The following is a 27216-nucleotide window of genomic DNA, read 5'->3' as shown; positions in this document are numbered from 1 at the left end:
TAACCATGACCACAGTATCCCTATAAATGAACCAAGTGTTTTAGTCGTCTCAACTTAAACACACCTCATCAACCATCACAAATCCATCTTAACCAAGCAGTTTGGTCACCCAAACTTAACTTTAACCACATGGGCAGCAGATCAGAAAAAGTTCATATGGGTTGTTTTTAAATGCGCCGACAAACTTCCTATTTGTCCCGGAAGTGATACATATAATGTTGATATCATGCTTTTCCCTTTAAGCTCTGACAAAAAGCATTACTCTATTGCCAAATGACAGTTCATAGAATGAAGTCTACACTGTATGGTTGTTATTTTAAAGTTCTCCTGCTTTCTTTGCAAGTTATTATACTTATTTTCTGGCTACAGTGTATCAAGACGTCCTCAGCAGTAAAGCACACTGAAGGTTTGATTGAGCGTGTAAGCTACACAATGACATTTTTTATTTTGCCATTTAGGTATAAGGACGTATTTCTATACGGTATGAAAATAATGCACCATAGAGGAAATGCCACTATATACACAGACTGCACAGTGCAACGCAGTATAGTCTGTAATTTGCAATAAACACAACCCAGTGCCAGACAAATTGGAGGCAGAGACCAATTAAACCCAATGAGTGATGCTGAGGACTGATGGAGAGAACTGTCAATTAATTGCACAGCCCACTTTATATGGCTTTAGAGCACATTTGTCCATAGCTTCACCAGACAACAACCTGCAAAGCAAAATACTAATCTACACATACAGTATCGCACTATATTCTGCTAGTTAGTTATTACAGTAACTGCTACAGGAAAGGAATCCAACAGTGCTGTTAAAAATGAAAATATTGTCAGTGAAGTTGACATTAGTTTAAGCAGTGAAAGAATTCAACTAATCAGTTCTTCCTCAGAAGGCTTCCTCTCAAGGTTTGCCTTTTCAACACAAAGATTTGAATGTGCTGCATTCTTACAGTAGTTCAAACAGTTGCCTCACTAATAGGCAAGCTGCTTTAAATTCAATGTTTTCTGTAGAGGAACCTAACACTTTCATTAAATGTAAATGGAGCACAGAGAATAAAAACAGATCAAAATTGCCGTCACCAATTTGAGATTTGGGTGTATGAGTCATTGTGTGAAATGGGAGAACTGGTACTAACTGTACTGGTACTAATTGATCACTAATATTTGCTATGCAAAACTTGTACTTCACACTTTTCTTTACACTTTGTAGTTCATCAAAGATTTCAGCACAGCCTCCCACATCACTTATTTAAAAATAATAATAAATGCAGAAGATACTCAGAGAAAAAAATCCATCAATGGCATTTAATGAGTAAAAACCTATCTCATCACAGGTCAATATCGTGACAAATTTCTTTCATTGTGATTGTTGATTTTAAATAACAAGGATACTTATCCTGCTCTGTGTTGCTACCTAATTTGGTAGCAGCCGGGTTGTCTGTTGCACTGCGTGTGTCAGCAGAGCTCTGACACACTGTGTGTCACACTGGTATTATTGGAAATAATGGAGCGATTATAGCCAAGGTGAATTATTGAGAGGGGACCGAGGGAGGCAGAAGGGGAAGCAGAAAGAGAAGGGATGATAAGGGTGACATTGAAATACAGAGCAAGTGAGTCATGGAGAAAGAGAAGATAAATGAATACAAGTAAATTAATGACAGAAAGGTACAGGAAGTATATAGATTGAAAAATGGGAGAGGGGACATATATAAAGAACATGATGAGGAGCTTTTTGGCCTCTTTTTATGTTGTTCAAGCAGATATAGATTTTGCATAGAGAAAGAGGGGATGTGTGAGTGTTGGGAGGGTTAGAATTAGAGATATATTGAGTTGGCAACAAACAGCTTATTTCTCTCTCCTTTGCTTCCCTGCAGTAGATTTATGGCTGTTGCAGTGGCCTTTGGGCTCCAGGCTGTTCTCAGCATGAGAACCTCCTAGCAATGCACTCCCTCTGCGCTGTCAGCGTGACACTGCACACACACACACACTCGCACACACACACACATATAATAACATGCACACGCAAAGATACAACAAAAGGAGGGAGAGAGAGACACACACTAACAAGAATAAACAAATGTGCACGGGCATTTAGAGGCACACACACACACACACACGTGAAATCAAAGTACGCACACACACACACACACACTTACACACATGCTGTGGGCATGTGTCTCAAGTGTCACACTCTCAGTGTTTGACGTCCTGTCCTTGACACTCTGCATTTACATACAGCAAACACTTCCATCTATTACAGAGCTGCGTGTGTCTGTCTGTTCGTGTGTATGTGTGTGTGTGTGTGTGTGTGTGAATATTTGAGTGTGTAAGTGCAAGTGTAGGTCCTCCTTAACACCCAGCCTGTGGGTTAATAAGCACTGGTGTGTATCCAGCCCTTGACTAAGTGTTTTCACCTCTATTCTGGACACTTCCTGTTTATATCTGGTTCTTGTGTCTCTACACTAGTGACTGCTCTCTCTCTTCCTCTCATACATCAGACAGTTTCTGATTTAATTCAATTATTAATGCGTCTCTCCTTGCATATCTCTCTTTCTCTCTCTGTGTGTGTATTTCTCTCGCACCTCTTCTTCTTATCTTCTCGCTTTTCCTCCTTAGATTCATTCCATATCCTCTTCCTTATTCCCCGTGTGACTATACCTCTGTCTGCCATATCTTCAATATCTGTTTTATTTTATTTTTTCCACACTCCTCTGACAGTTGCTGTCTTTTTCTCTGATGTTTGTCTCCCTGGGTTTCCACCGCTGTCATGGCAGGAGAGAGGTAAAGGCACCGGAGCTGACAGCAGTACAGAAGAATGGCAGGCGGTGTGGTCGCAGGGTCCATAATAACCTGTGCATGTCCCCATCAGATCCCTGCTTTGGCATCCTGACCACTGGTAAGACGAATATATCATATTCAAACCACTAAAGGATAAAACTGGTGTTACTTTAATGGTATATATTTTCAACAGTCTTCATCAGTTTACCCACAAGTATTTTTACTACTACTCTGTAAAGATTAATCCTTAGACCCATTTTTGTCCAAAAACTATTAAAAACACATCAAAAGCCACCTTGTTTCACTGTTTGACATGCTCTTTCATTATAGTGAATAGGACAGTGGGCAGTGAATTTTATTTGTCTTGTTGTATTCCCTCCTCTGGTCTGACACACACTTTGTAAATTTCTCAACAGTTGTTAAATCCAAAATAGTTCACAGTAAGTCACACACATAAAGAGAATGTCTGCTACAGATTTCTTGTTTTGAAATTTTCAATAGTTAATTTAATTTTTTAAATCTTGTTCAGATCCTTTTACATTTTACACATGATTTTTCCACTAGATTTCACTAGAGTGCCTGTGATGCTGCATGGGCCTGGCGATATATCTTTTTTTATTTATCTTATCTGTGGCCTTCAGCCCCAAGCCTTGACCTTTAAACACATGCAGCATTGTGTCAAAGTCCATCTACTTGGTCAATTTATACTATACTATAACTCAACATTTCTTACATTATGATCACATGATTACATTCCAAGCAAAGAATAACAATAACAAGATGTTCCTCTTGTTGTCAGACATCAAAGGGAACTGTGTTCAGCAGTGTGTACACAGATGATTCCCATCACTGTCATTAGTGATGTGCATAATTAAAGCGTAAGCTTTCTCTGAGGGTACTTTTCACCTACAAAGATCATATTGATGTTTTCTAGAGACAATCACTTTGTGTTGAGCCTCATTAATTTTCTTCTTCACAAACGTCAATAGACTGAATGTCAGATATTGAGCCCACAATGAAAAGCACTAGACAACATTCCTTTTGAACACTGTCAGAGTTGGATGTCTTTTTATACATGCAATAAGGAATCCGAGCTGATTTTCATTATTTATTATATTGTTTAACAATTCTGTATTTTTTCAAAGATTGTTTTCTCAGATTTTTTCAACTTTTATGTTTTTTAAGTGGAAAGGGGTATATATACTGTATACATAAGATATTTTTAAACAATTTCCACAAGGATGCATCTTCACATCAAACATAAAACTGCTTCTGCAGTGCCCTCTATGTTTTGTTTTTTTTCTTTTTTTTCCCTTGTCAGCTGATGGAAACCATCTGTTTGAAAATCTCTGAATGAAATCTCTTGACATTAATCAAAGGATTAAACACAGACAGGAAACTGAGATATGTTTGAACTTCAAAACATCACTCAGTTTTATCAAATATACATTATGTACACACTACTTGCACTAAACAACAGTTAAGATTAGTATGTAGGATGGAAAATAGGCCACAAATTTCAAGTTTTCTGGTCATTCTGATGAGTTTGCATTGTGTTGTTTCCAGGTGTGAGCGTGGAGGATGGAGAGAACTGGTGCTCTCAAATCAACAGGCTGCAGCAACTGCTGGATAAACTGGAGTGTCAGGTATGAAATTGTTCTTTGTGAATATTTTGAAACTGATTACAGTGTATTTCTGGGACAGCCTCCATGTAGATATTCATCTTGTCACTTCAATGACTTCCTTTAAATTTCATCTAATGAGGTGAGACTAACTTTTTTGATTAATGTGATTCATCTTTAGGGATCGAACCTCTTTTTCTTTAAAACAAAGTAAAGTAAATAAAATAAAGTTTATTATTTTTGTATTATTCATGGAAACAGTTTATATCTCAGAGGTTAAGCACATGTGAACACAGAGCTTTAATATTTTGACACACTGGTCCAGGTCATCACATATAGATGAAATGAAGGCATAACCTTCTCATGAATATGAAAATGTAGCATGTAGTCATCAATATTGCATGCTGAGCAGATAATGGGCTTAATTTAATAAAAATAATAACTAAGCCTGTGTGCAAATGCGGTCGTGCTGTCACAGGTCTTCCACCTCGCTTTTTAAAACATTTTCAGCTTTAATTACTTATGCAGAAACTAACTTATGCAGAAACTGTGCAAAATAGAAATACCTGATGTGATATTACTGTGTTAAGAATAATGAGAAGTAAACAAACATAGCTACATAAACAGCACAGACTGCAATCTACAGAAATATGTAAACCTGCCTTCTTGGCTGCACTTATACAAGGTGTCAGCTTAGTGCCTGAATGCTTTCACCAGTGATGTGAAAATATGACAGCCTGCTTGAACAGACCTATTGTGTATTTTCACTCACTTCCGTCTAAACTGTATAAACTTTCTATCATGTTATACAGTATATTGTAAACCTACAGTGTATTCAACCTCACGCTGACAGAAAGCACATTTTTATGTTTGTCATGATCAAAAAGACTACTGAAGGGTGCACAGCATGTGAGAAACAATGTTTTTCTAAAAGGAGCTCTACAGATGTGTGTATCTGTCAAATGCAAGGCACAGTCACCTCTCTACCTCTCCGCTCTCATTCTGTAACCTAGGACCAATTCTCACTTCCATGTCCCGAAGCCTCTTTCACGCTCTCCTGCCCCATCTTCTGCTCCACCTCATTCTCTCTCTCTATGTCTGTTCTATTCTTGATTAACTCCTGTTATTCCCATCTTTTGATGTTCATTCTTCCTCCTCTTTCAGTCTTTCGCAAAGCATTTTTCTCTCTCCACGCCTCGGTTTTTGTCAACCCAGAGGGACTCAGAGTGCAATATCAGAGCAATTCATAATAATGCAGGATGTTCTGTGTCCAATATCCATCCACACACCTCAGCGCCGCCGCTGTCATCACACACAACTCCTGTCCATATCGCTCCCTTTGCGCTCTCAAATGCAACAGAAATGAGTTTTCTGCCTCAAAGGTTATGTTCTCACACACACACACACACACACACACACACACACACACACACACACACACACACACACACACACACACCGTAACCTTTAAGACAGAAAGCTCATTCTGTGTTATTACATTTACCGTACGTCATATTTCATAACATCATATTTTTATAGACTACATATATCCTACGGATATGGTTGATAAAATGAATGATGTGTCTTGTGAATTACATGCTTTCTGCTTGTTTTTCATTCAAAGTACAATTTCAATCTGCTTACTCTGCTGTGTGCTATGACCCACTTCATCACATCATTCTTTTTGTCTGCATTCACATTTCTTGCCATATGAGACACAATGGCATTATCAAATGAATGCATGTAACTTTTATTGCCCCTTAGTGATTTTGTCAAAGCACAGTGGTTTCTAAAAAAACATGAAATCAAACACATAAAACATCAGATATCACATAACAGAACAAGGAAGAAATAACTACAACATTAGAGGAACAGCTATGATTCACATACTTAGTCCATTTATTTTGCAGAATAATTTTATTTACCACATCTTTGCCTGCATCCTGCAAACAGGACCACACATGTGCAAATGCGCTCAGGTCATCAGTGTTCTGTATAATGAGGTGATGTTGGCTACTTGTTTGAAAAGTAGCTGATGTTTTATCATGGCCTGGAAACATATGCAATGCAATGGAAGTTAAGTGAAATATGTATCTAAAAATGAAACTTCTGTTAGTTACTAAAAATGTTATATTAAAAAACATAAACTTCTAATTGCTTTTTGATCAAATCAGAAAATATGAAATGTTAATAAAATGTGTTCCTCATATTTACAAATTGCTGTTCGCCAACAGGAGGAAAAGCAAATTAGCAAGTCGCACACAATCATTTTGCCCTTCATCCTTACAGATTGGTAAACTGCAGTAGTTTATGCTCATACTCCTGACATTACCTAACTTTCTCAACCAGATGTTTTAACATATCCAAGAGCTTCTTCTCATATTTTTTTACCTTCCTGTTTTAGAGTCCCAAGTTGGAGCCACTGAAAGAAGACACACTGGCCAGCACATACAAGTCTGTAAGTCAGCACTGATAGCAGGAAATTACCTTCAATACTCTCCTTGGTGACAGCATTTCACAGCAATCAAACACTCAAGATTAAACTCTATCCCGAGACCTTTGCACTGCAATGCTGAAATGTTGACACTCCTGTGTGTCTGAGGCTGCTGCACAGCAGAAATATATGGACCAACCTTCCCTTTGGCTGACTACACTGTAGATTGATTGCAATATTCGTGTCTCACTGTGCAAATCAAGTACGGAGTATCGAAATGACTCACTTTAGTGGGTAACTGCTAATTAAAACAGCTAAAATCTAACAGCTGAGGGTGGTTTCACATTTTGTTCTTTTGGTAAATGAACACAGAACAAAGGGTGTAGGTTTGGTTTTAACTTTGGTTTGGACGTTTTTTGTCGGACGGCCAAAAAAGCTGTATGGGAACTTGCTCTCTCTCTCTCTTTTCTCTTTGTTATGCACACATGAGCACACACATTAAGAGCCCGAATCCGCATAATGTTTACTTTACTGAATATGTATTTGCTGACTTGTCTGAAACCAGACTTGTAATATTCATTTTTACTCTGATTTTTACATTTTATTTTATTGATATAAATCTGAGAGATATAAATCTAACATTTCATAGACATTTCAATCTAACATTTCAAAAATAAATAAATGTTTAATAACCTTTGGGTAATGTTCTACTCTATACCTGCTGTAAGGTTTTCAATCTTCACCTGATAGTCTACAGCTCTGTCCTTTCAGTTTGTTGATTGATATCTTTAAATCATCTCAAAAACTTCTACTTATTATTTTTCATTCAACTCCTGAACTTATGCTAGATCTTTCACTCAGACATCTGACATCTGTCTGTGTGTCTCTGTGACATCTGAGCTCACCTGAGAGGCCGCAGCTCATCTGTCTGTGTGTCTCTGTGCTGCTCAGGCTGCTGCTGACAGTATTTTCATAATGAATTGATGCCTGACATTCACAAGCAAATCAGTTGGACAAGCTGTGGCAAATTTACCTTTTTAAATAATGTTCATGTCTTAATGACACAATAACTCTGCTCCTGATTCACTCATGAAAAAGGGAGGGATGGTTTAAAACGTTTAAACTATAAATACTAACCGTTTCAGATTTTCCACCTCTCCAACTCCACAACTGCTGCTGCTGCTGCTGGTCTGCTGCTAGTTAACAATGCGTAACACACACGTGCTGGTTGCCAGGTAATCAAGGCGAGTTTCCCCTTTGTTTTCAATCTTTATCATAATGACCCACTTTTTGCAGAAAAAACATACAAACCTGGCAACTCTGCAGAGATCTTACTGTTAACATTATGTGGAGTTAAAAAAGCTGACAGGATATTATTTCTTTTAGCTGCACTCAGCAGTCATTCTCTCCAGAAGGAATTTTACTAATCCAGTTTGTTCACCTTCCTCATTGTAAATGTCAAGTAGCACATCTGTTCTTTTCTCAACCCAAATGATACCACAATGGTAAATGGACTGCATTTATATAGCGCCTTTCTAGTCTTCCAATCATTCAAAGGGCTTTACAGTACATGCCAACATTCACCCATTCACACACACATTCTTACACTGATGGCAGAGGATGCATATGCAAGGTGCCAACCTGCTCATCAGGATTCACACCCTGATGGCACAGCCTTCGGGAGCAATTTTGGGTTCTCTATCTTGCCTAAGGAAACTTCAACATGCAGATTGGAGGAGCCGGGGATCAAACCACTGATCTTCCAGTTGGTGGACGTCCCGCTTTACCTCTGAGCCACAACCACCTGTACCAGCAATTCTAATGTCTGTTTTTGGCCATGCATGTTGTTGCTTTTGTAAAATCAATATATGGCAAGCCTCAAGGGGTAAAAGATAAAAATAAACTCAATAAAATATAAGTATTACATGAATAAGATAAAAAGGGGCAGAGAGGGGCCAGTTTATGTTCAGGTCTGAAATGCCTGAACGAGTGAATGAGTCCAGTTTGAGTTCATTGGATGTGTTCACATGTGAACAAAAACAATTACTGCAGTCATGGTACACTTGAGAAGCAGAAATGTGTGAAAAACACCCACACACGTGCGTGTGCAACCTATTGTTCGGGGTAACTATGGTGACAATTACAAATTGACAATGACAAAATATTTATAACAGTGATAGTAAAGTCAAAGTCTTTGCCATGCTGGTTGAAAAGGGGAAAAATGGTAGAAAGAGCAATATTTAAACTGTACAACAAGTACATATAATCTCTTAGGGCTGCAACTAATGATTATTTTCGCTATTAATTAATCTGTTGTTTATTTTCTTGATTAATTGATTAATCGATTGGTCTGTAAAATGTCAAAAAATGTCAATCACTGTTTCCCAAAGCCTGAGGTTACATCTTGATTTGTCCCCGTCAGCAGTCAACAATCCAAAGATGTTCAGTTTACAATCCATGAAGACTAATGAAACCAGAAAATATTCATTTGTGTATTTTATTCATTTCAGAGGCTGGAACCAAAGAACAAAAAATGACTAAAAACAATTTATCAACTAATCGTTGCAGCTGCATATTTTCTCCTAAGTCTATTAAGTGATAAAATATGAACTATTGTTTTGGTTCAATGTGCTGAGGTTCTGAGGCGTCCACATTGTTTGTCAGAACACTGAACATTTTAATTTGAACTCATATCAAGTTAACTCTCACTGTCAACAGTTTTCATACATACTATTTTATTCTGTAGTATGAAAGTTCACAGCGAGGTCTGTGGATCGTCCAGAGTAGCAGGGAAATCGTTCCTGGAAAGTAACAGAGATTGATGTCCCAAACCATAAACTACATGGGACATAAAAGCAGATATACCTTTATATACAGTATATGGGTACAAACTTTTAGGTAAAGGTCAAAATATGTTGTTGTAATTTGGATGAACTCACCCTTTAAGGCAGATACAGAATATGTCTGTGGAAACAGTTCTTACAAAAGAGGCCATAAGATGAGATTAATTTTATACTTTTTGCAGTAGTGACTCACTGCTGTTTTGAACTGTGGAGAAAGTATAGAGGGCAGGACGGTACATTGGGAGACCACACGTCAGACAGAGGACCATAGTTCAAGCCCAGTTTCCCTGCGGAGGATGCTGAATCTCTGCCAGTTGCAGGGATGTTGCTCGGTAGCCGTGCGCTTCAATCGATAAAGGAAAAAAAAAACAACATATATTATTTTAAAGTCTTTTTTTTTTCCTTTGTCAGGAGGCCAGTGGATTGATATGGCAAGCAGGTGACTGAAAGCCACAAGTCTTATGTAACATTTTTAAGTAGAAAGAATGTGCTACCTCAGTCAACTGGGTGCTCAGGGAACAAAAGGAACAAATGTGAAAAATAACGCAGAACACTGACTCACTCACAGTTCACATCAAGTTGAAAAGGAAAAGCCTACCACTGGCTGCAATCAATATATCATATGAAGAAAGTGACAAACTACTCAGAAAGACGCTGATGAAGTATCATGGCAACAGTTGTTATAGTACAGGTCTACTTACTAGGAGGATGGAGGCACTAATTACTTTATAATTAGTGCCTCCATCTTGCCTTGTGCAGCTGTTTCCTCTCAAGCTTTCACCTACATTGACAAATAAAATTGAGTGTACTAAGAAAGTGCCTTAAGTGAAAGCAATACAAAGAGACATCACATTTATTTATTTATATCTCATCTGTTGTTAGCGATGGTGAGATGTGTACCCTTAGGAAGGTACAATCAGTTCCCCATCAAGCGTTTCAAAAGTATCCATCTTGACAATATGCACACACATGCCTGGACCTCAGGGGGTGATGTGTGCTTGATGCCTCTGCACACGCACACACACACACACACACACACACACACAGAAACGTGTTTTTCTTCGGGTCAGCCGGTTGTTTAATGTCTCTCTTATTCTTGTTGCCAACAGAACATCCTGCTGGTTCAGAGGCAGATGTCGGTGACCGTAGAAGGTCTGGATAACTTCCGGAAAGTTCTGAAAAGCTACATCGATGCCACCTCAGCTCACTCTGACAACCTGCAGTAGGTGTCTTGTTTGTTTCCAGGCAAAGCAATATATCTTCAAAATATAGTGACAGGCTCTGCTGCTGAGGCTACATTTTTAATATTGAGGCAAGGTTGAGTCAAGGGTTTGAATTGTAAACGGATATCCTTGAGTAAACTGAGCAATAATGATGCAAAAAATGTGTTAATGAAAAATCCCCATTAGCATTTTCTCATCAGTCATCCTGGTATATTATAGCAGTTTTATGTGACTGTGGGCAGCTTGATTAAAAATGAGAGTTTTACAGTAATAACAATATAGCGGTGTCACAAAGGCCATTATTTTATGGAAATGAGTGCTCATTTTCTTTTGTCTGCTGTCTTGCTAGAGGCTATGCTCGCTAGTTTTAAGTGACATCTCTCTTTCCTTTAAAAGATTTAAACTTTTTCATGTAATTTATCCTTGCTGAGTGCAAACTCTCTTTCATTCTGTATCCTCTCCTTGCCCCACTCTACTTTTCTTCTCTATCTCGCTGTCAGTGTGTCCGTTCAGAAGCTCCCGAGAAAGTCGTGTTACATAATTTATGAGTTCTGGCAAGACCGCATCTCCTGGATGAGGTCAGTATGGTGCTCTGCGTATGTGCATGTGTGTGTGTGTGTGTGTGTGTGTCAGATATTGGCAGACTGTTTGGCAGTCTTAACTTTTTGATGGAAATGTTCCCCACCAGTGAAGATGAGCAGATGGCCCATCTCTCAGTTCGCACACACACACACAAACACACACACACACAAGGATCTAGCTTGAAATGGTATCTATGCAATACACATATTAGTGAATATATTAATCTGTGATACAGAACAGACGTGTTGGATTAGAATGTGATTTAAAATATTTTCGAAAATAAGCATGACATTAAGATTTTTGAAGAGTATTTGCTCTTTTCACACTTAACATCCCAACTTTGACAACCAACTTGTCAAATAATTATCTGAATCAATGATATCTCCAAAGGTGATGCTGAACTCTGATGTCTTCTCCCCCATTTCTGTATTCTTTCTCTCTGTTTTGCTCTGTCATTGTCTGTCTCTGTAGCTACCTGCAGTCCAACAACAGTAAAGATTTCCAGCGTTGCATCATTGACATGTTGGAGGATGCTGAAGTGGTATCTACTATGTTGCTCCCAGGTTTGTATAGCTGTGTCTGTGAGAGCATGCACATGTATTAATATGTATTAGCCACCATGAGTGACTGTATTCTAGAAAATCAGCATGTGCAACCTAGTCTTAAAATCATATAGAATCTGACTGAATCTCGCAATGCAATTGTGTGGATTTTACACACTGCCTGCTGAAAATAAGATTAACTTATATTACACAGTAGATACATAGGATTTGTTTTGTATAATTCCATGTGTTCATTAAGATGTTGTTGATTAGTTATTGGTGTGTTTATATATATAAATCAAGAGTTAAATTTTGGCATGTTAGGCTCTTACACTGTGATGACATATTAGACCCGAACTCATGGGTGCTGAGAGGGCGCTAGCAGCTCTTGCTTTTCTTTCTGCTTAGTTGCTCATTGCCTCAAAAATCGCTCATTTTTCTGCCCCTTTCAGAGCTGTTTGTGATCATATTACACCAGGTCCACCCGGTCGGAGAATTGCTTCACCTCCGTGTCAACAGCAATTCTTAGGCTTTTGAGAAATATCTTTAGATATATAGCCTGGCTATACAGTGGAAGTAAAATGGTTTATGGATTATCCTTGTCAGGGACCTGCTCACATTCACCACACATCGCATGGCTTCGAGACTGCTGGCTTCTTAAGTCTGTCATTGTGGTCGTCTTTGGCCAAGCTGCTGAATGTTTGTATCTGCACCCAGGCGCCACTGTCAGTAACTTACTAATCATCCAGTGTAGTCTGCTGGCAAATGCTGTGTCCTAATTCCATATCCACTCACCACCATCCACAATTTATTTACATCTTTTACTGGCTCCTCCATTTCCTTTATGCATTGCATTGTTGGAGTACTCCCAACAGTCAACTCTCAAATAGAGCAATAAAATGTTTATTTATATCAGTAGTTGTCAACTTGTCAACAAACCACTACATATATGCAACACAAAAAAAGTAGCTAATAAAGGCTGTTTATTTAGATGAATGCTCTCGAGTTGGAACAAGCAGAGGCTTTCTTGTCCTTCTCCTCCTGCAAATCTTACATGTATCCGTATGCAGTATGGAATTTGGATACAGCTATTATTGTGGCCAAACTCTAATTATTATTATGTTGGCCAAATGCCTCAGCCTTTTTCACATAGGCTACTCTTCTTTTAGTCAACAGTCAACAACCAGTAATGAGACATTGTACTGTGTGTGTACCATTCCTGATGGTCCTGCTGTGTTGTGACGTCTCTTGATCTTTTTTTCTGTTTCAGTAAAGCTGTTAATTTGTTTTCTATAAAGCAACTTGTCTGTTTGGGTTTGGTTTTTTTTTGAGACACTGCCTGTTTTTTTTTCTGAGAGACAGACATCATTAGTAGGTTGCTTTGCTCTGAATCTCTGATGCATTTTGCTGCTGAGGAAGTGAGGCCACTATGCACTGATTGGAAGGAAGAGGGAAGATAGTTTATGAGGTGCACGTAACAAGCGCAAGAATAAATAAAACAGCTTTCTGTTGCTCATATATCTATGGCTATTATTGTCTGTGCTGCTGACTGTCACTGGCCACTGTCTTTATACTTTTTTTCCCAGTAGGTTCTTCTTCTTCTTCTGCACCAGCAGCCAGCTATTTTAAGGAGACAGTTATTCTGTTAAACTTTAATTATCGCTAAGAAACTGTTCACAGCTTCGACATTTGCTACTCTAAGAATGATGACAGATTATCTGTCTGTATTATGTCTGCTTTACTTATGAATGATTTGAAGACAGCACAACAATGAGCAGGTGACTTTATATAGTGTGTCTATGAAGCTGTGATTTTCTTGCAGTTTGAATTGCCACATTCTCAAACGACACGTTATTGACACATCAGTTATTTGGTTTTGGTTTTATTTGGTTAGAGGAATGTTCACCTGATAAACAATAAAGGAGCTTCATAAAATGTGAAGTGCATTAATGATTTCTAAAGCTACCCTGACAATTCCCTCAGGGGTCATAAATTGCCCGGAGTTGCACAGTTGATGTGAATCGACCTAACTCTTATCATTCTGTGTATGTGTGTTTCCTCAGCTTCCTGGTGGATTATGACTAACAACTAACAACTGAATCCAGAATGTCACATCTACTGCCTACACTGTCACACGGACAAAGACACACTGGCGCATCAACCCACCCACATGCACTCACACACACTCACACACACACACACATGCACACACACACACACACACACACACACACACATACATACACAAGAAGAAGAATTCAAAAGGCATCCATGTGTTTGAAAGCAACAGGAGACATAGACTATGGCATCATCCAGCACTCTCCAGAAGCATCTTTTAATGTCCCTCTGTCTTCAATTGTCATATTTGTGCCGCTAATATCAAAGGGGATAGTTGCACCCTATGGCCAATCAATAGACTTGAAAATGACTGATTCTCTGCAATGCAAAAGCCAGTTTTTTTGAAGTTTTCCCTCATAACCCTGTCTCTTTCACTAATGCTATGGACTCCTCTCTCTTGCAGTGTTTGTCTGATATTATACCAGTGGAGAACAACCAAAAACAGCAAGACGCTGTAGTGTAGGCTACTAGAGCAAACCCAACTGGAATGGAAATTATCATGCCAGTAGTGTTCTGTGCTTTTGATGAGTTGTTTATTGTTGAATATATTTAAATAGAAGGAAAAAGCAGGGAGGAAGAGGAGACAAAGACTGCTGCCTAAACATGCATGCTGATGACTGTGGCCAAGAGCTTTCAGGAATAGTTCCTTTTAATCCTGGCTGTATATGCTGTATGATACTAGTAGTACTGTTTTTCTTTCATTTTGCTGTACTAATGTTATGTACACAGAATGCAAAAATGCTATTATTATAAAAGCTACACCTGCCCTGACATCTATCTATTGCTAGATATACTAGTGGTTATTCATACTAGTTACATCTCCTCAGTCTTCATTCTGAGACACTCTCTGTCTAAAATGTAAAAGCTAAAGCTCTGAAAATGTACGTATATAAAGAAATTAACACTTTGTGAAGGGATTTAATTGTATCACTACGTTATAAAGAGGAAAAATATATTTAATGTATTATGTATTTATTTTGATCATGGTAGAGTTTATTCTGTCTGTACATATGGAACTCAAATATATTCATATTTCTGATGTGTTTTGGTTCATTAATGGGCACCGCCAATTGTAAACAAACTTAAAAGTAATTAACTTTAATAAAATCATTAAAGCTACTAATTAGTTTTTTTGAGAAATGAAAATGTCCCCAAACTGTTGCTATATTTTGCTCTAATGATGCACTTGATGCAACTTCTTACACATTTTCTTCTCACCACATCTCACACACTGTCACGTTGGTGTATACCAGGGTTGTGTATAAGCCTGAACTTAATTGTAGGGTGACGAATAAACACAAAAATATCCAATAAGCAATCTGAGAAAAAGAAGAAAAGCAACAAATGTTTGCCTGAAGTCTGGCTCACGAAATAAGGAGCTTAGAAACCTTTCACTCTGTTTATGTCAATAATTTTATTCATCAGTGAGCTACGAATTACCCGCAGTGCTCTGAAATGAAGACAGCACTGGCAATTTATTTCAAGTTTCTGTGAATCAAAGGAGACACCTGTGTAGTCCAAGATTATCAACCTGAGTGAGCAGAATTCACAAGAATGTTTGTGTCCTTTATCAGCTGTACTGAACCAGTGGTTCCTCAACCATATCTACTTGTGATCCCTCCATAGCTTGTATCTAGTCAAGTTATGAGCAGCTCTAACAGAGTGACTTTCCCTTCTCAGATTGTTTTTTTTTTGTTGTTGTTGTTGTTCAAATTTTTAGAGATCTGATGAGGTATGTTACAAGAAAATGCAAAGATCAGAGAAATATCTAAGACAAAATGATAAATTTGTGTAGCAGAGTTGTGTCTTAATTTCTTAGGCTGATAATCACCTTGCAATCCCTTTTATTAATCTTGCAACCCCTTGTAGAGGTTTTGAGGTTTTGAACCCCAGCTTGGGAGCCACAGCATTACACCAAATTACAAATTCAGGCTTTTGTCTCTCCGATGCTGCAAAAGAGGGGTTGCAACACAAATGCAGCGGCAGTGTACTGCAGAATGTGAACCGCATGCATCTAATGTAATGTGAAGTGAACTAAAGCTACAGATCTCAACAGTAAACAGGTAATCCAAGCAACAGATGTCCACGTATATGCTTCCTTTTTTTGTGCCAAATTTGCAAATGCACACACACGCACGCATAGAGGCTGGCACATCATTGCACTGATTGCTGGGCTGTAATATTTGATTGCATGATTGATACTGGTGAATTGAAGCCCTCTCATCTTCAACCTCCTGTCAGACAGGCTGTCTGCTGATAAGGGAGAACGATTATGTAGTGGCCATCAGGGCAGCCATGTAGATGAGGCTGTGAGGATGTGCACCCACACCTCTCGCTCCTCGTCCGCTCCTCAAAATGCAGAGGAGCAAGTGTCACAACAACATCTATTACTAGTGCTGAGAATTATGAGTAACAGAAAATAGAGCCTGTTGCTGTTTAAAGTGCAATACTGCCAACATACCAGATGTCGAAGAGAGATGAGGGATGGAAATCAATTTCTAAATATAGAAAGATAATTGGAACAATTCAACTTTTTTTTCTTGTTTAAACTGTTCTCCCCAAAGGAACTGTAAAATGTAAAACTGTAAAATTAAAAAGAAATTTATAAGATTAATCACACGCAACCCCTGCAAATTCCTGCAACCCACAATACAAGAATTCATGTCCTACTGTAGCTGACATTCTCCCAAACAGTGTGGATATGTGTGCTGTGATTTATTGTAGCTATATCTCGGAGGTACAGCTGGGATTAACTCGCCCAGTCTTTGTTCCATTTTTGCAGAAAATCAAGGGATTCTATGCTGCTGCTGCTGCTGCTAGATGAGAAATGCACACACTGAAACCACTGTGGAATGCGTTATTATCTCAAAATACATCCTGAGAGTCTCAGGAGATTTCTGCAGTTATATTACATATTCCAACATGATACTGAAACAACATAAGCATCAAACAGCTTCTTTGACTCTTTTGAGTTTTTATTGCATAGATGTCTGGTTTAAATAAATAAAATTTTGACAGTAAGTACTGACAGATTTCCTCACTCTGTTCATTTTAACTAATATTTTTTGATTATTCCTTTGTGAAACGTCCTTTTCTTATTGGTGAAAGGGATGTTGGATACAAATGAATAGCCAAAGTCAAGGTTCAAACCTTGTAGCCAACAGTTTTTTTTTAATCTTTCAGCTCTCTGAATAACACTACCTCCTCTCTGTGCACTTCTCCTTTAACAGGAGAGGGGAAAAAAACAGAAGCCCTTTTAATTCTCTTTCAGCCAGGTGCCCTTGGCTCTGATGTGTGCAAATACAGCTCATCACTTCAGAGAGCCAAGGGCCAGGGCTAAGGTGACCAAAAGACATCTGTTGTCCTGTTTCATTCCTCCCTGTTGCCATTTCCTTCTCCTTGGTTACTTTATTGTGCAGAAGACAGCACACAGAAGGCGTCCAAAGTCAAAGCCAGTGTCGCCTCTCTGTCTGTGGTGATAAAAGTTGTTGTGAATGTAGAAAATGGCAGAAAACCTTGAGGAATGTCAGCATAAAAGGTTCAAGATGGTTGTGTCAAATACATTATTTTAAAGCACAGGGAGTTTTTTGAAAAGGTAGGTGAAGTAATAGAGGTATCATATGTGATACATAAACCCAGCGATTATCATGTAAAAAGGACATTAAACAGGGCACCAGTTAATAAATTATAACATCTGACATGTGCAAGTGTTATTTACCGCCTCAGAAATCCAAAGACTGGAGGCCAAAGGTGACAAAGCAGCAGCTGTTGTCCTATTTTATGCGTCAGTATCTCAATTTCTTTCACCCTGGAAACCTGATTATGTGGGATGTTCAGAGGGCGTCTCACCTCTGAGAGACTGAGTCACTCGTCCTTGTTGACTTACAGACTCCTCATGCTGACTGGTTCTTTGCCATGTACCGATTTGTGTTCATAAGGTCTAATAGTTAAACATACAAATGTTATTTTGCAAGTGTTTCTGCATTTATTGTGTGATGTGATTGTGAGTGCAGTTATGCAGAAGATATAAAAGCTACATTTTATGCAGTTCATTCAGTAGCACGGTAGCAGCCATGCACAAAAATTTGCCTCAAAATCAATTACTGTAAATCACTCATGACCTAGAAGAACATTAAGTGCTCATAATAACATACTGTCAAAAGCCATTTGCAAATTGTTCTGAGGGACAGGCAGGGTGGGAGAGAGATGGAGGAAAGAAAAATGTCTAAAATGTGAAGATGTAAAAAAGACAGATGGGATCCCACAAAACAGAAATCCATCTGGGAGTTTTATCATTAAAAAAGGATTTCGGTGTTATGTGATGCCCAGCATGGGAGTAAGATATGGCTCCAATATGTTTGCCTCTATGTGATGATGAAGTGTTACAGATCCTCCAAAGAGATCATACAATTTGAGCATCAGGCTGAGCAGAGGTGACTGAAACAATGACACAGCTCCCTGTGCATTGCTAAATTAGGACTGGGTTTGTTTGCTGAGTGCACTGGATTTGTGCAACGGTGGTTATAATTTAGAGTGTTGTCCTCTTTGTATGTTTTTTAAATTAGTTTTAGTTTACAAGGTCTTCTGAGTGTTCACCTATAGTGCCTTTTTAAATATTTCTATGTAAAAAGTTTGGATTTTGCCCTTTTTGTGTGTTATGGTGTTTTTGTTTTTCAGATCATTTCACACATATACTAATTGATTCACATTTTAATGTTTGTTCTTTATAGTGTATGCTTCTCATGTTATGCTCAGTGATAATCTTGGTTGTCTGCCTTTCTTTGACACCCTGTGAAACTTGCCAGGCCTACATTAAATGTATTATTAACAAGTAGTCCACTGGGTACAAATACTGTTCTCCTGCGCAGCCATCTAGTTCTGATTCCAGTTCACATTGCTCTGTTGTGACCTATATATCTGTATCTCCTTGAGTATCTATAAAGAATGTTGTTTTCTGAGAAATATATTTAGAAGAGCTACATTAGAAAAATGGCTCTGCATGTGATCACACTGTGGTAAAGGAATAGTTTTGGGAAATACGCTTTTTTTTTTTTTCTTGCTGTGAGTCAGATGAAAAGATTAATACCCTCTCATGTTTTTACGGTAAATATGAAGCTACAGCTAGTTAGCTTAGCTTAGCATAAAGACTGGAAACCCAAAAGTAACAAAATCCTCCTCACTAATTAATACTTCAAACCTTGTTCTTCATTCAAAAGCTAAAAAACCCTGTAAAAACAAGCATTCACAATATTTGGCTGGATGGCAATAGCAGGACCGGCCCTATAACCACAACTGTCCGTGACTGTGTAGCTGAGTGATGAAGTTACACCATTGGTCAGCAGGCTGAGTGTTGGAGTTTCCCCATTGGCCGTTGCTCTTTGAAAATGAATCGGTGTTAAGTGTCCTTGTTCTTCAGTTACACTTGAATTACATATTGACCAGTAGAACAACAACAACAACAACAACAAATTATGTTCTCATTTGGTTACTGTAACTAACAGTTTCCATAGTTTGACACTTTCATCACAACCTTGCAGTGAGCAACTATTAAACTTAACTCTATTTCTCCATTGTCACACATTCACAAATTATTGTATTTATGTATCTTCTAAAGTCAGAAACAAATACACATAAACAGGAAAATAACTTAACAGACTGTGAAATATATGCATTAGCACTTTATGTAGCAGTTAACAAACCAGAACAAACCCCTTTTGTCTCATTAGTATTTCTATTGTACTCTGTACGTTACCTTACCCATTAGCAACAGGTCTGCTAGCCTAGCATGACAGTGTATAGCTTAACATCTCTGTTTCAACAAATGACTGCAAAACCACTCTAATCTAAACATTGCACGTTATCACCAAGGATTTACAACACCCTTATCCCTTATAATAGGGTTAATGCATGTGATTTTGAGGAATATTAACCCACCTGTATGTAGGAACAAAGAGGCAGAAAGCTTTAGCTTGCATTCAGCTGGACTTCAGGATTTATTCTGCAGCGCTTACTTCTGAAGGGTTTTAGGCTCCTCCCAATAGCTGTGCGCCATCTAGTGACCTTTTTGAGTATTGCAGTACAATGAAATTGACATTTAATCACTATTTAAGACACAATAAAATAAAAAATATAAATACATTGGGATGTCTATTTTTAAACACTTTTAACTTATTGTTTTAGCAATAAACTGTACCATAGTCCTTTTAACATCTTTTTATGCCACCTTTAATTCCTTTATATACATTTTTTAACCCTTAACATTGGCTCCAGCTATTGTACAGACATGATAGTAGTAGCCTGTCAATCTTCTCAAAAAAAAACCAAAACCAAAGTATAAGCGTTTTCCCAAATGTTGACCTACTGTCTGAAGCTTTTTTTTTTTTTTAAAAATGTGAGTATGTGTACATATAAGTTACACATCCACATATCCATCGAAGGCCCCTTTAAACAAATATGTATATCAGTAATGCAAGATTTACTTTGTAACTACATAGTGCCAAATAGTAAAAAAAATGAATATTTCTCAGGAAAAAGTACTTGATGAACTATCACAAGTGTTCCACAGGTAGAAATAATAACACGTGTAATCAACTTGTCAAAGCTTCAGTGTGATATTGTTTAATCATCACATCTTTAAAGGTCTTGGTAGAAATTGTGAATCGTAGTCCTGCTACTGTGTGGGAGACAAAACCAAAATAAAAGCAATTAAATGGTACAATATAACAAATCAGAAACTCATTTGTTCAATACAGGAATGATTCACTCTTGGTGAGTTGTTATCAAAGTAGATGATATAAGAGACTACAGTGCGGAAGTGAGAAAATAGGAGATGAAGAGTGGAAAGAGAGGATGGGTGGGGAGTGAAAGAAAGAGAGAAACATGATTTTCTCTATATCACTGCTTTGTGCACTGTAGCTTGTTTTTAGGCAACATGAGATGAGCTTTGGATCGAGAGCTGAATCTGATGTGTCTTCCATTCCTCTGCCTCCAGCTAGAAGTTGGGGCAGAAACAATGTACATAATTAAACCATTCTCTACCCACAATCATTACAACATGTAGTAGCTTCTTTTTTTTTTGGCCAAAGAACAAGCAGAAGTAGCTCAACCATACACTGAGAGGCCCCACTGTCCCCGACAAACACAAACCAACACACACACACAAACACAACTTGCTGACTCTGTTTTTCTTTTCTGTCAGCAGATAGACTTGTGGCATAACTCCTAAAAATTATTCCAAAACAACTTATTTGATGCAGAAGAGAACAAAAGATGAAACACTCTCACACAAGATAGAGGTATAGAAAAGTCAAGTTCCCAATATTCTCACATATATGGTATTCTCTCAGTTGCCAATTTATTATGTACACTTAGCTAAAACTAATATTTAGTAATATAAAATATAAAACTGCAGCCTCCAAAATGACCATTGTATCAAAATTTCAACACAAAACTGGGCATGGAAATTGTATTTAGACTGCAGTAGTTTTAGTTAGGTGTACCTAATAAACAGCATGTATGGATGGATGTAGCGTGCAAAGGCATCCACATGACATACACAGCTTATTAAAAACTGGATATAAAATTTCAACCTCAACCTGAAAACACTCAGTATCTCATACTCGGCAATCCTGCTGCTAGGCAATGAAATAAACAATAACGCTGATTCTGGCGGACACTCTTGAAACACACAATTGCATCCAGACAACAGATGAGTTTGATTTTTAGATCAACTGGTGATCAGTAAATACACGTCATGATTGTGGTGCTTTGCAGATCAGGGCTTTTGAAAAAAATCATAGCAGAAACAATGCAGCTTAAAGATAAACAACACTTGTAGTTTTAAGGGCATGGCTAAAGTTTAGATTTAATTTTAACTTCAGCAACAATTTTACATCACATTTGCCTAGTTTGAAAGTAAGCACAGTATAATCTTGAGGTATTGGTACTTAATTTGAGTATTTCTAATTTGTAAGCACTTTGGAATTCTACTTTTTACTCCATTACTTTTGTCTTAGTTGCAGATAGATTTTAGGTATTGTATGAAATATAATGCATTGCTTTACATTAAACTACAAAACAGTTGTTACGTCTATCAGCTACAACATTAAAATACTGCTTGCAGGACACATGACACATCTGAAAGGAGCCATGCTATGTTAACCTTTGAAATAGACAGAATAAATAGATTTTACTGCTAATATCTGTATAGTAGCAGTGAAATACTACATTTACACACATGCAAACATGCACACACACACACAAACACATCAGTCCACACATTCAGGCTCTGAACTGATGAACGTTGATGATGTGTAAAGAAGAGTTAAATGGGGAGGGCCTTAACTCTTTATGAAAGTATTTTAACATTGTGATAGAGCTACTTTTACTTAAGTAGAGGATCTTAATACTCCTACTGACACTAGCAAAGTGTAATCTTCAAACGCATGTCAAGATAACTTAGCTCTTACTATGAATACATATTTGACTCCTTTTTGTGAAAGTTCTTCAAATGAATGAATTCTTTAGTTTCATAAATGAGGAATTCTTGGCTGTATTTCAAAAACAAAACAAAACAAAAAAAAAACATCTACTGCTTTTCACCATAGGCCTCCACAACAAATCACCCATATATAGGATATGTAACTTTTACTCTTCAGTAAAATGCAAAGCAATGACACTTCACTTCTCAAATATCTAGCTTATACTGCCACCTCGTGGTTATTCAGGATATTACAACTTCCTAATATGTGCTGCTTTTGATGGCATTATTAACATTTCGCTTCTTTGATGTAAAACACAGTGATTATTAAGGTAACCATTGAAGTCAAAACAACAACTGTTCCTTTTAATTAAGATCTTCAAGATGAACTGACTTGAATATAAATTTAACTTCAGTGGTGGAAAACATTATACATTATAAATGAATAAATTTCCATCCACTTAAGGACAAATCAATCTGGCAAAGAGCCTCTTCATTATTTCATACCTGGATTCAAAGACGCCTCTTGAATATTTCATCAGGAGTCACTGAATGATTCACAACATTATGGAGACAAACAGCATGAAAAAAAAATGTTGCTTTTAAGATGAACCTCACAATTTAGCAGAAAAGCAGGTTTATTGAGAAACCAATTGGTATCTGTAATTAATTAATTTATTCTAAAAAGCTTTTGTGGTCCCATATAATGCTGGTTGGAAATCACTTAAATATCAAAGTGATATTTGTTCTGCTCTGCACTCATTAAATTCAACAGACCTTTGGAGCCAAGCTGGACACCATTGACCTCAGATAAAATACTTGAAATATTAAGAGCCCTGTTGAAAGCAGCACAAAATTAAAGCAGATGTGCTTGTCCTTGATAAACAATGTGCTAAACACAACCTTCAAGACTAGATGATATATATACTGGATTCAGAATAATGAATTATGTTTGGTTTAACTGGATACATCGCCTTTTATATGAAGCTTTTTGAGCTAGTAGTTTTAATTAAATGTCAATCAATTGAGCTCTTATTTCATACTCAACTCCTATAAAACCATGATTTATAGTTGGTTGGTTTATTTTCGTTTCATTACATCCTCCTAATGTTAAATCAGTCACAGAACAGCAGAAAAATGTTTTGAAGTAATTCTATTTCTTTATTTCATACTTCATGTCAAGATATCTTTTTTCATATGAAGTTATGCCTCATAACAAAAGGATGTGTTTAAAGAATGAAGGGAAAATTGTGGCTCACAAAATAAAGGCATTCTCTCATAATATTCTTTACAAAGTCATTTTACAACGAACAAAAACAAGAACAACGTCTCAGTTGAAACAGCAGAGTACAATAAAGTTCCTCACTAAACGTTTTGACTTTAAACTAACTGTGACAAAAGAAAAAGAACAGAATGATCTGTACATACAAATACAGTTTAGCTCCTGAGATTCTCCGTGGGTCAGTCGCTGCTTTAAACCTGCACCACAGCAACATAGGCACCAGAAAGCCGTTTCCCCTTTTTGATAATTTCAAATAAAGTAATATGGATTTCACTTTAATGCCTTAACTCCCCTTCTGTTGAAAAATCAGTCATTTTAATGCTGTGTGACACACTGCTCTTCTGATGCAAACATTGCAATGGTGGAAGATTTGAAGCAACATCTGGCCCTGCCATACACAACTGGTGACGTGAACAAGCACCAAAATGAAACTGCAACCAGTATGAAGTCATCACTGAATCTTCCTGCGCTCATTTGATCTAATCACCATCATCTTTCTCTCTGCTCTTTGAGGATGTCTGATGATCAGAAATAAAAAATAGTGACCAGAGTTCCTTGTTAAGCTCATTATAAAAGTAGATAAGATTAGTGTATAAGTATCTCTTGTTCACAAAGACAGTTACAGGCAATGACAATAACTCTCTCTTTATTGAATGAAAACTTTGGTGATGCAGAAACTTGAGATACCTGAACACTTCATTGTAATATTGCTTTGACAAAAGTATTCCTATGCTTTACAATATTCACTGACGGCACAAGCGTTTGAAACACGCATTCACACATATGACAACCTGACAAGAACTTGGCGAGCAAATATTTATGTGTACAGGAGAGCTGCAGAGGCGACTCTTATGTGGTCTACTGTCAGATTTTTCCTACAGGACAAAGACAGATGCTTTATGGCTGGTACTATTACACTGTTTACATTTACCACCGCCACCTCCCTCATCTTAAATCTATACACAACAAAGTGAGAAAATTAGTTCGAGGGGAGAGGTGTGTTTATACCTCTGTCTTTTCTAATATGCCTTCCTTTCATAACTTCCTCCCCGCAGCCGGAGATAACTGACGATTGATCTCAGTTTGTTTTTTTTCCTTTCCTCGCAGATCCAAGATTTCGGGTTTTGGATGAAGACAAATGCGTTTCCATCTGTTAGGGAGATCTGTTCATCCAATGGATGCATTCGAGACGAGTCCTTCTGTTCTTTGCCAAAGCCAAAGTCCCAGTTGACATATCACTCAAACAGTCATCCATAATCTGTCCTTTTTTATCTGCCAAAGAGTATGATGAAAAATCTGTTATCCTAACTTAACCCACAAATAGTTCCCTCTTGCTGCTGATTCTTCCCCGTTAAGGGAGAGGATAGCTGACACATTAACCAATGATGTCCTTCACCTCCTAGTGTCCATTGGTCTCGGGGGCCGAGGCGGGGGTGGAAGGGGTGGAGGAGCGAGAAGCAACCGAAGCCTTCTCCCCACCAGGACTAGAGACTGAAGGCACACTGTCAGGGGCCTTGACCCCAGCCAGGCCGACAGGAGACACCCCGGCTGCTGCTGCTGCTGCTGCTGCCGTGGCCATGGCAGCTACTCTGGTTGCAGTGATGGCGGAAACTGGTTTGGGTTGAGCCTGAAGCCCTGGGCTGCAGATGAGGTGATGCCTCTCCCAGTCTTTGTGCTGGCAGAAGGAGCCGCAGTAGCGAGCGGCGTTGCAGCCGCTGCATGTCTCACTAGCTTTACGGCCACAATTCCAGCAACACTGAGAACAAAAGGAGGGAAAACCATAAGTTTTTTACAGTAATATAAAAGGGAAAGAAGGTATGTGTCTCCACTGAATCAAGTTTTTTTTCACCATTTTTTTCTTCCAAAAAATCCCCTGAAGATGAGTCTAATTTCAGCATAATTTCAACAATCTACATGTCTGCTCACCTCACTGGAATCCTCCTGCTCATTGATGACCATGATTGCATCCTCTTGAGCCTTCCTCTTTGCATCAGCCAGAGTCTTTTCCATCTTAGCCCTTTCAGCAGCAATCATCTCAAAAGCCTTCTGCTCAGCCTCTGCCACTGCTTTCTGAACCTCATCCATGGCCTGACGTTTCACCTCATTCACCGCTTCTTCTTTAGATTGAGAGAGACAAACGTTTTAAGTTTAGCTAAGCTTGTAAAATAGTAGATCAGTGAATAATAAATCAGCAAATTGACCACACATCAGCATACAGTAGCCTGTTATTCGTGTTCCATCTTTAACGGTTCATGTGATTTTCTTCTGTTATCTTGATTATTGCTTTAATAAAACGCATTACATTTGTGTCTAACAAAACCTAGACCATTTTTGACACAAATCAATAAGTTAAATTTTAGTTTTCTTACCAGCTTTCCTCCAGATCTCATCTGTAACGTATGCTGAGCCTGGCCGCGGGGCAAAGTCGCGCTGGGAGTCTGTAGGAAAGCAGAAACAGAAGGGATTAGCACCTGCCAGGGCTTATAAAGATATTAAGATGATAAATTGTTGAAATAATCATTGACTTGAATGGTTGACAGCTCAATCAAGGTAACAGAGAATGGCCACACAGGCAGGCAGTGATATTATCTTTGTCATCTAGTCTTTGATTTTGTCGTCGATGCAAACAAGTCGACATATCTAGGCCACACAACCAGCGTAATTGTTGTTTATCAGAGTCTTGGACGGATCTGAAAACTGACAGCTTTAGAAAGGAATGTGTTTGGCTTGGAGGGGAAATGCGGACCAACAAGCTGTGTCAACATTCTGTCTGTTCCCTCAAATCTCTCTCTCCCTGCATTTTAATTCATTTCTGTATCGCTACCGGGCTCTGTCTCCCCAACACTGCCGGCTGGCTCATCGCCTCTTTCTCCATCTCATACATCCTCTGTCTCACAACCGCGTTCTCTCTTTTCTTTCATTTATATCCACTTCTCCTCTCTTCAACCAGGCCTGCATACACTCTCCCCACCGCCATTTCCACCCCCACTACAGTCCTCCTCAGCCCAGGCGGCCAGGCAGGCAGGCTTCCCGGCTGGGGGCCCAGATGGTGCTCTGGCGAGTCAGCCAGCTCTGGGTCTCTGAGCCGGCAGGACGGCAGGACAGCCCTTCTGTGGCCGATATGGCTGAGGCCAGTCCTGGCACCTGTCTGTGACTATGGACCAGCAGGGGGACGGCAAGGCTGGCAAGGCCGAGAGAACACTGCCAGTACACAGCAGACTGAGGGACTAACTGCAGAGGGACTCACTAACACACTGATATGTGACTTTGGTGTAATTCTATTAATGACCACTAGACGGTGTAATGAG

General features: G+C 38.4%; 2 protein-coding genes across 10 annotated transcripts in view; one reads left to right on the top strand and one right to left on the bottom strand.

Annotated features, from left to right (window-relative positions):
• necab3 (N-terminal EF-hand calcium binding protein 3) overlaps positions 1-15266 on the top strand; it is a 35378-nt gene extending 20112 nt beyond the window's left edge. Inside the window, exons 7-13 of one of the 3 annotated variants that reach the window (XM_042401536.1) lie at positions 2780-2901; positions 4350-4429; positions 6810-6863; positions 10792-10904; positions 11406-11483; positions 11959-12050; positions 14093-15266. In XM_042401536.1, coding sequence (XP_042257470.1) covers positions 2780-2901; positions 4350-4429; positions 6810-6863; positions 10792-10904; positions 11406-11483; positions 11959-12050; positions 14093-14121 — 568 coding nt within the window. In that variant the 3' untranslated portion in view covers positions 14122-15266. The other 2 variants (XM_042401521.1, XM_042401528.1) reach the window with 2 other exon arrangements.
• Positions 15267-23764: 8498 nt separating this feature from the next.
• Positions 23765-27216, bottom strand: part of cbfa2t2 (CBFA2/RUNX1 partner transcriptional co-repressor 2) — a 39737-nt gene continuing 36285 nt past the window's right edge. For all 7 annotated transcript variants that reach the window (XM_042406994.1, XM_042406992.1, XM_042406997.1 and 4 more), the window contains 3 exons: positions 26278-26346; positions 25835-26025; positions 23765-25664 (listed from right to left, as the gene is read on the bottom strand). In XM_042406994.1, coding sequence (XP_042262928.1) covers positions 25308-25664; positions 25835-26025; positions 26278-26346 — 617 coding nt within the window. In that variant the 3' untranslated portion in view covers positions 23765-25307. The remainder of the gene's footprint in view (positions 25665-25834; positions 26026-26277; positions 26347-27216) is intronic.

The sequence above is a fragment of the Thunnus maccoyii genome, chromosome 3 (assembly GCF_910596095.1).
Source record: "Thunnus maccoyii chromosome 3, fThuMac1.1, whole genome shotgun sequence".
In the NCBI taxonomy this organism is placed as follows: Eukaryota; Metazoa; Chordata; class Actinopteri; order Scombriformes; family Scombridae; genus Thunnus; species Thunnus maccoyii.
Note: the sequence above shows the minus strand (reverse complement) of the source record. Positions and strands in the feature narration are given on the sequence as shown.